This window comes from Chenopodium album, chromosome 13 (assembly GCF_948465745.1).
Source record: "Chenopodium album chromosome 13, dcCheAlbu1.1, whole genome shotgun sequence".
NCBI classification, from domain to species: Eukaryota; Viridiplantae; Streptophyta; class Magnoliopsida; order Caryophyllales; family Amaranthaceae; genus Chenopodium; species Chenopodium album.
In genome coordinates, this window is record NC_137846.1 from 12,267,677 (window position 1) to 12,283,116 (window position 15,440).

Below are 15,440 nucleotides of genomic sequence, written 5' to 3' on the forward strand. Positions count from 1 at the left end.
CGATGGTCCCTCCCTTGTAGTCATCCATAGTTTTTGCGGCTAGTTGGGGTTAGTAAGTTAGTTGTAAAGAGTAATGTAAAACATTTAAGCTAGTATTTTTTTCATGGCGTGGTGGTTGCTTGTTGTCGTTGATGGTTATTGGTGGTGGCGGTGCTTTGTGGTAAGAAATGTGGAGAGTGAATATGAAAGTGAGAGTGAAGTGAGGTATCATACATTTTATAAGGGGACACGTTCAACTAGTTAAGTCAAGTCAACCACGCAAAGCTTGGTGGAGTTGGTCGGGAACTCACCTTTAATTTTGAGGTCACGAGTTCGAGGCCCATCAACTACAAAAGGCTTAGTAGGGGTATTCCCTTACCTCCCCCCTCTACTCTCAAGCGATGACCTGCGAAAAGGGTTACCCAGTGATTAAAGTCAGTTCTTTTTAAAAACTTATCGAAGAAGTATACGGCTTTCTTCAAAGTTTCAAACTTCGTCGGAGGAAAAGAACTAGTACTCGTATTACCAAAACAAAAAGCAAGGGATCGGAAATGGTAGCTCGGAAGCTTCTCGTCCGCCATGAAAACTCAACCTTCGACATCGATTACGACACCGATGATGGCCTCGAAGTACTCTCTCTACCAATCTCTTTCTTCAACCTTTCTCTCCAATTACATTTTCTGCTGTACAATGTTGTGTTTGAATCAACAATCTTTTGATTTTTCAATTTGCAGGTGTTCAAATTTCAACTATTTTCTCTCACTTCAATTCCTCCAGATGAACAAAAGGTGAATTAATCTCTAATTTTGTTTGATTCACTTTGAAATTGGAATATTTTGTTGATCAATTTTTTCATTTTTTCGCTTTAATGTTACAGATCGTTTGTGATGATGATTATCATGATATTAAAATCATTTCTGATGATTCTGACCTAAATTCAATTGAAGAAAAGCTTCGTTTGATTTCAATTGAAGAAGATGTTGTAGCTGAATCGTCGGCAACTGGTGATTCTCATGTTAATGAAGAATTGCTCAAGTCTGATGAAGAATTTGCTCGATTGCTTCAGGTAATTGCCTTTTGTTTTACTTTGATTTCGCCTTTCTTTTCGAAATGATTGAATTAAAATTCTAGCATTGATCTACTGAGCTGTCGAATTTGAGGAAAATTGTTCTAGTTATTTCTAATTGCAAACATTATCAAGAAAATTATGATGATTGACTGTATTAAAACATATGTTTTCGCCTCGTAAAATCCAAGATTTCTCTATATTATTAATGATGGTGTACCGTGGTTTTCTGTTGAAAATTTCATATTACTGATAATGTTGCAATTTTTAAGGCTGAGGAGGAAGCACTGCTTTTTCAACAGTATGTTGCTCCTGAAGACAATGGACAAATAGAAGAACAACTCCGGGGTTATATTGATAAAGTTTTTATGGTGATTACGAATTGTCATTTTAATTTTTTTATTCAGTCTAGATTCTTTGGTTAATCAAGAGTGTTACTTGCTATTGCTAACCCTCTTTTTTTTTTTTTTGTAACATTGTAGTATGAGGACCCAACTCGCCAGGAAGCTGCTCGTAAGACAGTACCCGTTGACGAGTTGGAGGAGAAAGCATTGGTGGCCATAGCGAAAAAGGTTGGGTTACTAATCATTTTCATTCAATGTAATGTTGCTAGATTCTTGATGATGAATTTGATGTTTACATTGTGTTCAGTCATCACTTCATATGTGGGCAAATCAATTTTTGCTTGTAAAAAGTTTAACTCTTGATTCGGTAGTTTAATTACTTATTATACTAATTCCTATGTAAATATCTTGTTAAGGTCATTTAGTTTTCACCAGCAAGCACTTTTCTTTTTTTTTTTTTTTCCTTATCAAAATTCTCTTATCTATGCTGTACGGTTGTACCTCTAGGTCTAGTATAAGAGTAGCTATTTTTCATGTAAGGGCAGGGGCTGAATATCTATTTGTAAAGTCATAAATTAAGCATGGCTATATTTCATCCTTGAGTGTCACATATCTGCATTTTATACATGTCTAATAGGTTTATACTCTAAATCTCCTTACTTTACATTGAATAACACTATACCAGCAAGGATGATTGCATCACATGAGATGGAAGTGGCTGGATTTCTAGCTATCGCTGTCCATAGGATTACAAAACAGGATTAGAAGTCATCCTGTCCATTAATCACTGTTTTGCTTTCCTTGCTATGACTTTTAATGCACCTCTAGTTGTGTATTGTGGGCTAAAGTACTTTAGATGCTTTAACTGTATACTTTTGAGCTATAAACTTTCTGTGAACATATTCAAAAATTTTAAGGTTATCTCTTTGCTTTCTAGGAGGGGAACTTTGAACCAACAAAAGATGAACGGGATCATGCTTTCTTGCTGGAGTTGTTGATTTGGTTCAAACAATCATTCAGGTATTCTAGCTATATATTTTATTTCATATTCTCTTCATTAGACCATTCTAGCTGAGAGACTTTCTTAAAATCTTAGTTATTTTGATTTGGTTTGATGCTTATTTGACATGTTACATGAGTGAAGTCCTCACACTCAAAGGCTCTCCTATTGTTGAGTTTCTTCTACTTAGGGATAAAGTTAATGTTTAACATCTAGGGGAGCTAACCAGAATTACAAAGGAAATAGGTATTACTATTGGGAACCTATTTATGGTAAGCCTGAGGTCTATCCCTTATCGGAAAAAAAAAAAGTATTCTGGTTTGAGAATACTCATGGTATTGTTAAGGCTCTTGTTCTAAATTTGAAATTATATAATCTTTCAAGGTTACGTAATGTAACAATGTTAGTTCTGTTCCCCTTAAGCTTTAATGTTTAGACTCTTGTTTTAAATTCAAACTTTCAAACTAATTATATAACCTTTCAAGGTTACGTAATGTAACAATGTTAGCTGTTTTCCACTTAAGCTTTGGCTTAAGCTTTGTTTTCTGCATCTTATTCTTGCTAAAATCAGACCAACCAGGCCATGAGACCAAAAAAAAAAAATTCAAACATTACTGTTATAGTAGTTTAAAACAAACCTTCACTTAGGTTACCTTTGATCATACAAAATCTTGGTGGTTAATTTTTGAACATTACTGAAATTCAAGGCTACTATGAATTAATTCGCTTTATTGTTGTAACTTACTATTGTAAATATTAAATCAATTATCTTTTGTCAAACTGTGATGCTTGGACTTGGCTATCACATCACTCCTGCAATCTTGCTAGTATACTAGGTCTTAATGATATGATAGACCGTATACTCTGTTGTCTCCACCCGAAATGGGATAAGGGTCAAACTCCTATTTTGGACTAAATTTAAAATTCCAATTAACATTATCAATATCTTCCAGATATAAGATTTAAATTGAAATCCCTAGATTTATAAATGGAGCCATTGGTTTTTCCATAGTTTGTATATTCTAATTGGTATCAAAATCTTAAATCATATAAGGGATGTCTAAAGCATAAAGAATAATTTCTCTTTGACTATCAACTTATAATATCACTAAATGGAAAGGAGAATGATCTCTCTGAAACAAAGGGAATACTAACATTACTAAGTTATTAGTCCCATTGTCCTCTTTTATTTGCCCTAATTTCCTTTATAAATTTTCTCTTTGAGTTTGCCCAATACGATAAATGAATTAGAGGGACTACAACTTTTCTCTTAAATACACTATATTTGATCCTACTTATTTTGTTTCTTATCAACTTCACCCAACCAAAAACTTAAAATGTAACAAAAGCTCAATGAGTAAACAAAGGGGACGAAAGGAATTATGACTATAACTAGTGATTAACAATTGATTACTTGGGTATCAGGGCATTTTTTTTCCTCTCTTGACATTAGTTAGATATATGCTAAACATGATTCTTAGTATGTTGGGATTATTCTTTCCCACAAGGCATGGAAATTAATATGATGAATGGTTAATTTTATGAAGACAACTCCTTTGCGATGTTTCTTATTGAAGTATATTAATTCATTAGCCATAGCTTATGGAGTGCAATACACTTAAATGACACAATTAAATTTCTATGTTCATATTGAGACTATGGCAAATTGACCATGTTACTAATTGGTGGCACTTTGTTTCTGAAAGAATCTAGGATTCTAAGGGATGACTCATATAATTGATTCTTGTACTAACCAATGTGTGCTCATTCACTCTAACGGCATGTCCAAATTCATATTGTTATTTTCAACCATGTGTGTTTTAAAAGGCTTATTGCCTTCTGCAGTTGGGTTAATGCTCCTCCTTGTGATAGCTGTGGGAATCAAACTATAGGCCAGGGCATGGGTGTACCGTCGCCTGCAGAAATGAAATATGGAGGTTCACGAGTTGAGCTATATCGGTATGAAAGAAAATTTATATCTATAGCTGTTTTCCAATTCTGGTGTTTTGATGGATTCTTTTGTCCCATAGCTATACTGCCATATGTGTGTTTTAATCCTTTTGATATTATATTGCTGATCCTCGTTGCGTAAGCCTTATGAATCTTTCCATTTATTATATTAATGTTGCTTTACACTCGTTAGTCACTACTTTTACTTTTATCAAACTTAAAACTGAAATCCATCTTTATGCCGAATTCTAGATAGGCAAAGTGAAGCCCTGATTTGATGTTATGTTAGTCCATATATAAGTTTCAAATGTCAATATCTTAGATGATGATGTTAATTCTGGCATTCCCAAAAAAAAAATCACACATGAGATTGGTACGGTAATTTTTTTTAAAATTAAAATTAAAAAGATATTTGTCTAATGTAAAATAAAAAATTTGGAAGTGGGAAGAGAAAAAAAAATAAAAAAATAAAAAAAATAAAAAAATAAAAAGAAAAAGAGTAGGAATTTATTTTTGAAAAGAAAATTAAAAGGATCAACAGAATAGGAAGAGAGAGAGAGAAAAAAAAAAAAGGAAAGTATGAAGTTTTTTTGGGACATCTCCAACTGAAATGTTTGTCATTGTGGGCAAGATATGGTTAAATGTAAGATTAGTAAGATCCTCATATCGTATGCATTAATTTGTCTATGGAAATATCTTCCTTCGACCACCTTTGTTGATGGAGGTAGTTTTTGTTCAATCATATGGAATATAATTAGGATCTGATAAGATGTTGAAGAACATATAACATATAAGTAATAGATAAGTAGTTTTTGGGATTAGAACTTTTATAGGATATAGAAATATTTATTAGGATCTGCTAAGGATATGATGTGCTTGAATATTAGCAATTTGGACAATTTGAATTCTGTAACTTAGCATTGGGTAGAATGATATGTTTGGGGGTATGAATGTATGATGCCAAACTAATAGATCATGATATAATATCCATATTGTATTGGTGGATGAGAGTGGAGTTAGGGGGATGCAAATTTTAATATCTCGAGGGATTTAGACCAAGCTGGTGCGAGTACATGGAATCTAGTTTTAACACTCCCAGGAATTCAAGTGGGGATATAGTAATGTTGGACGATAAAGAGGTTTTGATTAGCGAGTGTATAATTACCTTGGGTCAATTCAATTTGCAGAAGAATTGACCAAGATGTTACCCACAAGATGAAGTTAAGTTGGCTTTAATCGTCTAATGGAGAGCACTGGGGTATTGTATGACTAGAGCATACCTTTGAACTTAAAAGGAAAATTATATTGGATGGCTATTAGACCAACGTTGTTATATGGGTCTAAGTTGAAGGATCATTTTGGGAAGATGGGGGTAGCAATGATGCGTGTGTTGAGATGGATGTGTGAGAACACCTTAAAGGGAAAAATTAGAAATTAAAAATGAAGATATTAGAAGGAAGATTGGAGTTGATGCAATAAGGGAGAACCGATTGTGTTGGTTTGGGCATGTTAGATGGAGATTGAAAAGACACACTGGTAAATAATGTAGAGGGTTGGGAGTTTGGGATTGTCGAGATCTTAAAAGAAGCAAAGGATGACCAAAGATGACTTGGATGAAAGGAGTTCAAAAGGACATGAAGTTGGATTTGCAGGAGCATGGAAGGAGACTAGGACAGGATCATGGTTGGCCATTTTGCATGGTCCTTGTACCCGACCTGATTTTTGGGATTAAGATTTTGATTGTTGTATGAGTAATTATCAATCTCGAAAAAATTGTCTTGTTATTGGCTTATTGAATTATTAAAAAATTATTGAGTTATGGTTGGATAGTTGGATTTGAATTTTTTTATCCAAAAGCAAACCATTTACTTCTACTCGTGTGGTGCTAGAATTTTCATTCAAATCTCCGACTTCATTTGCTAGATTTTGATAATTGCTTATATGGCTCTCCCAAAAAGTATATTTATGTATTATGTGGCATAAGAATTAATTTTATAATAAATTGTAATTTTTTTTTTTATTCTAGTGATTATATTTTAATAGTTTCTTATTTGGTGCTCTAAATACTCACGGACTTTTGCTGTCAACCTACAGCTGCAGCTTCTGCTCGAGGATTACTCGTTTCCCACGCTATAATGACCCAATAAAGGTACTTTTTTTTACTTCTTATTTATGTGCTCTTATGCTCTTATTTGCTTGTGCTTAGCTTCTGTTTGTTCTATTTGTATCGTTTGTCCATGCAGATCCTAGAAACTAAAAAAGGGCGTTGTGGGGAGTGGGCTAACTGCTTTACTCTGTATTGCAGAGCATTTGGCTATGAGTCACATCTTGTGAGTGTCTTTATCAACTGTCTTTCCTCTTTCATTTTGCCTTGCTGATTATCAAGGTTCTTGCAATTATTACCTTCCCAAAGCTAACATATATTGATATGTTTTTGCCTTTTCTTCTCTTTCATTTTTCTGTGTATCATTTGCTACAATTAAAGTTATGTTGCAAGCTTCTCATAAGTCATAACTATAGAGTTGTGGCTCCTAGCTCAGTGTGCCAGATTCAATTATTATGATGAAGCATAATGCAAACAAAACCAATTTTTACCCACTTTTTTTTTTTTGGGTAAGTAAGATATATATCAATCATGCGAGAAATGTACATGTATAAAGACCCCCCTATGTACAAACAAACAGCATCAACCAAACACACAACAAACTACACAAAATTCTTTACACTATACAGCCAATCACAAGATCTAGTACACCATTTGTCATCAACAAGTTGCTGAATTCTCCAATAAATCTTCTGTTTAACCCTCAAGACCAAAGCTTCTGGTCTAATAAAAGCTTTCTGCCATCATGCATGATTTCTAGCATGCCAAATATGATAAGTGAGAGCTTCAAACGCTGCAAACCCCTTTTCCCTTTGCCTAGCATCTCTAAACATCCTGCCTCACTTCCTCCAAACAATGTTCAGATCAAAATGCTGATCTGCATTCTTCCCCAGCCATTGCAACAACTTCAGGCAACTGCTACTAAGGACATCTGAAAAACTGGTGTGTTTCAGACTCAGCCTGTTCATGACATAAAGGTAGCTAGCATCCTCACAAACAACACATCTCAGAAGTATCTGCCTAGTTCTTAGCCTGTTGTGCACAGCCAACCAAGCAATCAGAGAGTAACTTATTGGTGTCAAACTGTCAACTGTCATTCAATTCTTAGTTTGAATGCCAGTCTTGATATATATTTGGTTGTTAAGACATAGTTATTAACCTCAATATTCTGTATATCATCACAAGACAATGTGGTGCTTGCCTAATTGAGTGAATGGTGTCTAGTGTTTCGAAGATGTTTTTACTATTATGTCTTGAATGTTACAAACAAATTTAAAAAAAAAAAAAAAATGAAAGAGATCTTAAGTAAAAAAATTACAAGACAATTGCAAACACTAACAATACGTAGAAAGCCTGAACATATTAAGTAGGTGAAAATCACACCATGTATACTAATCTATTTGACAAATATTAGTAATTACACACCTCACAATCACCCTAGATTGGGCATTTTGCATAACCCTTCTCTGACAAAGACTTAGCAAAGCTCCCTTGTAATGTTTCTAATCTCCCATAAGGCAATGGAAGAATATTAATCCTTACCTTCAGTAAGTTGACTGTTATTAATTCTAGAATATTACATTATCTATGATTTCATTGTTTTTTCATTAACAGTAAACATTTATGGAAAGGAGAGACTAGAGTTCTAAAATACCATAGAAAAGAAATCACAATCATGACAAACAGCCTTCAAAAAAGTGCTGGGCATTCTGCATGGACGCACTGGCCTCTCTGGGATAGTGGGATGGACACGCCCACAGAGCTTGAACAGTATACCAGCTGTAGAAATTAACAAAACAGACCTTCCAAATAACAGGTATAGGGCTGTGTATATGTATTGCCCTTAATCACTATCACTTTGTTTTGTCTTAATTTGTATCTCCACTATCCAACTCAAGACCTATCACTTTTAGACTTGCAACCTTAGCATTGATCATAGGATGGTTTTTCTATGTCAACGACTCAACTAGTGCGTAAGGTTACTTCAGCTAACCCTCAGGCCTCGGAACACAGATAAAAAAATAGGGGGAAAAAAGTAGCAAGACATTACAAACTATTATCATTCTTGGTGGAGTGGCAGTTGTGTTTCATATGTACTTTCATCCTTCTCTTTCAATCACTACAACTTGTGCTTCACATATTGAATATTACCTTGCCGGTAATCATTTAGACCGGCTAATTGATTTGCAGCATTTAGTAGCTCTGTGTCTAAAGACTTGCAGTTTAAAGAAATTGTCTTGGAGATGGAATTTTTGTCTTTTAGGTGTTTTTTTGGAGAGAATTGTCAGCTTAAATTTTTGCTATTGCAGGTTTTGGATTTCACGGATCATGTATGGACAGAGTGTTTTTCACATCATTTAGGGAGGTAAGATAACTATTTGTCCTACTTTTATGTACAGATATGCATTTTTGATGTTTGTGGTCCATTTTGGGGAAACCAAAGATGCAGTTTGGAAATTTTTTTATGCTGTTGCCTCTGGCTTTTTATAATCATGACTACTGCCCTCAGCATTTTATTTTTTTATTTTGTAAATTTCAAACAATAATATCAGTACCTCTATGGACATCCCCTTTAAGTTTGTCTCATGTCATTTTTAAAATCTAATGCTTCATCCTTATTTATGTTAAAAGGGAGCTAGATTCCTCAAACGGCATTGTTTGTCGCTGAACTTTTTCTTAGTCTTGACAAAAAAATTAAAAACGATTAAGGCAACAGTTTGATACTTCGACTGCATAATTACCATCCATCAAAAGTACATACTGTTCTAAATTTACGAAGGTGGTATTCCTGGACATGATAATCTGTAGGCATTTGGTTAAATTATTCATGAATAAATTGTATGAAACCTCCCTTCTGTTTTTTTCCCTATTTCCTTTGTGCTTTTCCATAGCTTTTCGAAGACTGATCACTTGGGTGGACTTGTATCTTCTTATACTCAGGTGGATGCATCTTGATCCTTGTGAAGGAATTTATGACAACCCATTGTTGTATGAAAAAGGGTACTCCCATTTTCCTCCTCATGTCTGTGTGTGTATATAGATTAATATTTGAACTGTGAGAACCACATGGGGTACATGTCATAGAGTTGTAAGGTACATCTCTTATAAGGTACATATCCAAAGTTTTAAAACTGAATTTTTTTAAAAAAAATTGTAAGGTGCATGTCTTGCCTCTATATAATACGTATCATAGAGCTATAAGGTACATCACATTATTCACATATATTTTATAATTAATTTTTTTCACTCGTAAAGTAGTTTATCTCATACTCACTCTTTTTTTTTTTTTTTTTTTAATAAGCTAGAGTCAAATTTGCACATTTGCCGAGACACAACTTTGACTATCAATATTTTTAATGAGAGATTAGTAAAAAATTATGAAAAAATTAATTTTTAAAAGTAGACATTATGAAAAATCCAACAACATATGATCATATTTATGTATTATATATTGGTAAAAAAAATTAAGTCTATGATGATATATGAATAGTGGAAAATCTCAACTCTAGCTTGTAAAAAAAAACGGAGAGAGTATGAAAAATCAAATAATGTCTAATGTACCTTATACTTCTACGAGTATATGACATGTGCCCTATGTGGTTCAATGGTTCTTACCTTCTTCTCACCATAGCCTTGGTTCTCACATGAACCTAAATTTGAATTATAATGCTTTCTTTGTTCAATAACTAATGTAATTTAGCACCTATATTGCATAGGTGGAATAAAAAATTAAACTATGTGATTGCTATTGCAAAAGATGGGGTATATGATGTCACAAAACGTTACACAAGAAAGTGGCATGAGGTAATTTGAAGTAAAAATATTATATTGGGTGCCAACACTGATTATGGTTCTTGGATCTTGTATTGTTCTGTCATAACTTATACTGCCATCCCCCTTCTATATCTTTCAGGTTCTAACCCGCCGGAATATTACAACAGAGCAAAATTTATGCAAAGATCTGGAAAAACTAACAAAACAATGCCGAAAGGGTTTAAAACCAGAAGAGATATCTTTGCTTGAAGAACGTTACAAAATTGAGAAAGAAGCTATTGAAAGAGATCTTCATTCAAAGGGTGATGCTGCTGTTTCACTACCTGGGAGACTAAGTGGGGACAAGCAATGGCGCATCTCAAGATCAGAATATGAATCTGGCAAGGATGGCTTGAGTTGCACAACCTGTCCTGTTCGTTTGTGTGTCGATGAGCATGTTTCTGATATTTATAATTCACTGGGAGTTGTCATTTCCCAGTTTGCAGATAGCTCTCTTTCAGTCTCCAGTGGGGTTGATGCCCTAAAGACCCTAAGAAGGATCTTGACAGATTGTCAGAAGTGTCCTTTTAGATCTAGAAAGATAATTAAAACTTCACATGGTCTACAACCTTCTTTGCATCATTTATTGCCTGCTTTTGGTAAGCTAATGAACACCCTCTATCTGAAGTTTGAGTTCGACACTAAAAATGAGGTGCTTGTGCATATGGTTGGCCATCCTATAAAGACCTCCTTAGCTTTGCCGGTTGCACTAGATGCTCTGGATGAAATGATTGTGAGCCTTGCTAAATGTCCCAGCATTTCAAAAGATTCTCTCTCTTTGCCGCTTCTGAAATTGAATAGAATACATTCAGGTTCAGTCCTTGCAAGTGGAGAAGAGCTTCCTTTTGGAATTGTAAGTCAACTGATGGATTCTTTGTGTTTTCTGCTCTACATATGTGTGGTAGAGGTTCATATCTCTTAAGATTTTTCATCGATATATATAAACTGTATTTTCAGGCTACATCAGCTTTTGATGGGTTACAGTCATCAAAATGGGAAGAACCAAATGGAGCAAGAGGTATTCCCCCCCCCCCCCCCCCCCCCCCTTTTTTGATGGGCTACAGTCACTGAAGTTTATTCTTTTTTAATTTTGTCTACTTTCATTTTATCACTGCTATTTCTTCGTTCCGTTTTTTGGGGGCAGTTCCTTGTGACGATTCATGTTAGCCAATCTTTTTGGGATTTGGGCTTTGTGCCATCCAATGTTTCTTTTTATGCAATCTCATAATATTAAATTGTCATATGTGATTTATCCTTACATTACCTTTTGAATTTTGGTATTGCAGGTGGTTGGATTGCATACAAACTGAAAGAGGAGCAGATGTGTGAGGTTGTGGCGTATGAGCTGATGTCTGCTAATGATGCTCCAGAGAGAGATCCAATGGATTGGTATGATCAGTACATAACACTGCTACACACCCCCCCCCCCCCCCAAAAAAAAAAAAAAAAAAAAAAAAGTGGTGCATATAGTTTACAATAATATACGCGAAATATTACTATGTAAATTAAATACCAGCTTTTGAACAAGTAACAACTATGGAACAGAGAAAAAATAACTTGATCTTTAGAATGAAAGAACAAAAGAGCTAAGCTAGTGTATTCAGTGATCTCTCTAGAATATCTCCATATGAACCATTAAGGTTGAGGTGGTGGAGTAGTGGCATTGCTCCTTAACTCATATCCCTAAGGTCTAGGGATCAAACTTCATGGAACTCATTGAGGGGTTTCTCTTATCTCCTCCTCCAAGTGAGTCCCTTCTTACATTTTATGAACAACCAATAGTAGTTAGCTAACATTAGAAATGACCTTAGCTCTAAAATGTTCTTTGGCCCTTGCCTATTATGTATAGTTTGTGTGTTTTACGTATTCATCCTTATCGGCCTCCTCTCACGAGATGGCTTAAGTAATTTAAATTACCTATTAGTGAAGACACAGTTCTTTCACTTCAAGGACTGAAGGTGTTCCCTAAATTTCTCAATTATCTTCCCTGTGTTCAAGATGGACTAAAGTAAACAATTAAAAACTTGTTGTGGTATGCCGGTATCTATAGAAGACTTGGTTCATCACATGGAAGATGCATTCATTAGGATGAACAACAAGACAAGTCATTCAAGTGCTCCACAATTTGTGACACAAGCTGTTTTCAGCTCGTTCCTCTGAGAGGTATTGATTATCTCAATTTTAAGTTGGTGAAGTACACTGCGTCCCCCAATTAGTCAATGCCATCAAAGGAAATGGAAATGGGTTTTGTGCTGTACCTTGTTTCAGTAATTATTATTGCACAATAGGGTATTTTTTCCCTTGGATATCATGAGTGTACCATAGGAGCTTCAGAGGGGTGAATAATTTCAGCCTTCAATAATTCATCCAATTGTTTCCTCCAACAAGTTCTGAAACAGCCATCTTATAAGGGCATGTAGGTTAGCTCTATTTTAAAGTTTAATTTTATGGTTGATAGCCCTTATTGATTGGAGTATATTTAGTAGCTGAACAAGTTACCAAGTGCTTTATTCTCACTCACCAATATGACTGTAAGGAACATCAGCTCATTCATCTTTTCTTATGAGAACAAGTAAACTGAGCCCTTTCTCCATTGAATAGCTGAGTGATTAGTTTGGCATCTCTTTTCTTATGAGAACAAGTAAACTGCACCTTGAACTTTGATTATTTGTTGTCATCTTACAGAATTCATAGACACAGTGGACTTCTTTTGGCCATAGTTGATTATTTCCTTCTGGCAACACGCAAATCGCTATTATGGCCTGTGACATAGTATGTACATGAAGGTCTTCTGGGGAGAGGGGCCTCTTTTGCTGGAAGGAGACAAAACCCCACTCTTTCACAAGTCTTCTCCCTCGCTTTGGTACCTATTTTCTTCATTGTTTGAACTCACTTGGAGTCATTTTCTGTGTTTCTTGTGGTGCTTGTGTTTGAACTATTTATTATTGTTCCCTTGATATCTCTTTGAAAGAATATTCCTTCATTGCTGCTATAAGCTGTCTACTTTTTTCCGTGACCATTTTTACATTGAGCCCATACTTTTGAACAATCAATCTAATTTTTTTTTTTAGCATGCCTCCAATCTCAAGCATGCAAATAGAGTATCCTTTCACATAAAAGGGAGCCCTTATGTTGAACTATGAACTACTACATTGTCCAAAAAGTACTTCATGTTAAAGTTAAAGATGTCGGCTTCTATAAACTCTCTTGTGCCACTGAGATTTTGAGATTTAGCTGGTTTAATTCTCCTTTTGCCAACATCCTTTAGATTTGTTGTCACGCATTAGGGTGGTGCATTTATCAGGTATTTCATCAACTAACCCTTGCACATAGTTAAGTTCTTTGCGCGCATGCACTGCTTAAGTCGCCGATCGCAGTCGTTCAAGCTGTTTTGTTTTGATAGCCCAATCACTTTCTCTTCAAGTTGGTTTCCTTCTTTGGACTTTCCTGATAGCCACGCAAGTTTGTTTGGATGATTGTCATCTGGTTTAGCTGTCACTCGGATGCTACACAGATCTCTTGATGCTTAGATTTGAACTCAACTCTGATATTAGTTGTTATGGTCATCATGCACACAATTTTGCCTATAAGTTGGCACTTGAGTGCACATAACAGCACAAGCACTTGTCTACTGGTAAACAGAGTAAATCATGGGTCCATCAGGGTGGTTGTGCGCGCATACATAAAAACTGGTCCGACGCAATCTTATGGACTTCAATGGATTTGAGATGCAACATTTGTTTAACACAACATTAGTATAGATTATTATAGCAATGCAACATTTGTGGGTATTACCTTTGGTTATCATTAATCATCACTCTCTAAAGTGCTTTATATTAAAACCACTTTCCCAAAAGTGAAAAACTTGAAGTACACTGTAATTCTTTCTGAGCCTATTGAAAAGCATTGATAAGGAAAGTTCATGGAAATGAAGGTTGGATTCTAATGCCTGTTCCCTTTGATCCTAGCTTCTGTTATTAGATATTATGGCTATGTTACTCTGACACTCTGCTGTGCGTCTTCTCCGACACTTCAACACGATATGACGCCCAAATATATAGTGGCCTTATATGAAATGCCATAAAATCCGGAGTGTCAAAGGATCCGATTCTGTCAGACTCGACGTCTAAATCCAGTTTTGTGCAACATAGGCTTTGTGTATCTGTAAATATTTATGTCCCAATCTTCTGCAAATGTTTTTCAGGATTGTTGAAGGAAGCAGTGATGGAGGATCCAGTTGGTATGTTTTGGACAAACAAACTTCTCAGAAATTTGATAGTCGTTTCCAGCGCAAACTGTACAGGGTTGGATCGCGGCATACACAATCAAACGCCATAAGGTATTCCCCTCCCCCCCCCCCCCCCCCCCCCCCCGCTTCCCCTTTCCCCTCCTTCCCTTGGCAGAAAAGTACCTGAGTATCTATTAAATGCTGAGTTTTGCAGGTTCACCTTTCTGTCAGTCCGAGATGTTAAGTCGACCTCAAGGCTACAGATTGGTAGTATTGACTTGTATGCAGGAAACTGCTAACATCCAATGCAGGAGGAAAGGGGAGACAGAAAGGGATTATGTATAAATGACTCCAGAAGGAAGAAATGTAATATTGTTACTACTGATTACAGGTGCCAGTTTAGTCTGTGGCAACTATTATGCTGCTTTGATTTTGACTGACATCTATTTATTCAAATACGAGGGTTGTATTTATTATTTTTATTTCAAAATCTATCAGGTTTGAGAAGTTATAGGCTGAATAAAAATAGCGTATTCAGTTATCCCTCGCAATGTTGTAAAGATGTAATCCTTATATAACAACTAATTATTATGCCCTTGCATTGCCTAGGTGCCTCGTATTGCACAGATTTGTAAATGTTGTTATTTGATCTTGGCTCTTTTAAGAAATATTCACATTGTGTTCGAAGTTAATTATTGTCCCTACTTGAAAGAGTTGAAACATTCGTTTAACAGTCGTACTTTAGACTTAATTTTTCTTATTTAATTTGGAGTACGAAGTATGAAGTGAATTATAAGCTTATATATATGGACTTATGGAGTACATTGTAAATAGATCTTGTTTCAAAGTATTTTTTTTTTTTCAAGATTTTGCTAATGGCATATTGGTATGTACTTTTTCACCAAAAAAAGGAAAATTTGTTAACTACTACCTCAAAAAAAGAGGCTTTGTCAATT

General features: G+C 35.2%; 1 protein-coding gene across 1 annotated transcript; it reads left to right on the forward strand.

The window, feature by feature from the left end:
- The first annotated feature begins 473 nt into the window (after positions 1 to 473).
- On the forward strand, positions 474 to 15,176 carry LOC145574602 (peptide-N(4)-(N-acetyl-beta-glucosaminyl)asparagine amidase-like). The gene is made up of 17 exons (XM_081632431.1): positions 474 to 608; positions 714 to 767; positions 857 to 1,045; positions 1,318 to 1,416; positions 1,528 to 1,617; positions 2,327 to 2,409; positions 4,235 to 4,348; positions 6,434 to 6,488; positions 6,583 to 6,669; positions 8,753 to 8,808; positions 9,384 to 9,443; positions 10,160 to 10,247; positions 10,357 to 11,109; positions 11,214 to 11,274; positions 11,543 to 11,645; positions 14,461 to 14,595; positions 14,699 to 15,176. The coding sequence occupies exons 1-17, from the start codon at positions 531 to 533 to the stop codon at positions 14,781 to 14,783; spliced, it is 2,190 nt and encodes a 729-aa protein (XP_081488557.1). The 5' UTR covers positions 474 to 530; the 3' UTR covers positions 14,784 to 15,176.
- The last annotated feature ends 264 nt before the right edge of the window (positions 15,177 to 15,440 follow it).

Bases quoted from the DNA above. Each gene is read 5' to 3' on its own strand.
- LOC145574602 (XM_081632431.1), top strand. From the start codon at position 531: ATGGTAGCTCGGAAGCTTCTCGTCCGCCATGAAAACTCAACCTTCGAC. The intron at 10,248-10,356 runs GTAATTTGAAGT...TATATCTTTCAG, and splicing joins ACACAAGAAAGTGGCATGAG to GTTCTAACCCGCCGGAATAT. The intron at 11,275-11,542 runs GTATTCCCCCCC...TTGGTATTGCAG, and splicing joins AGAACCAAATGGAGCAAGAG to GTGGTTGGATTGCATACAAA.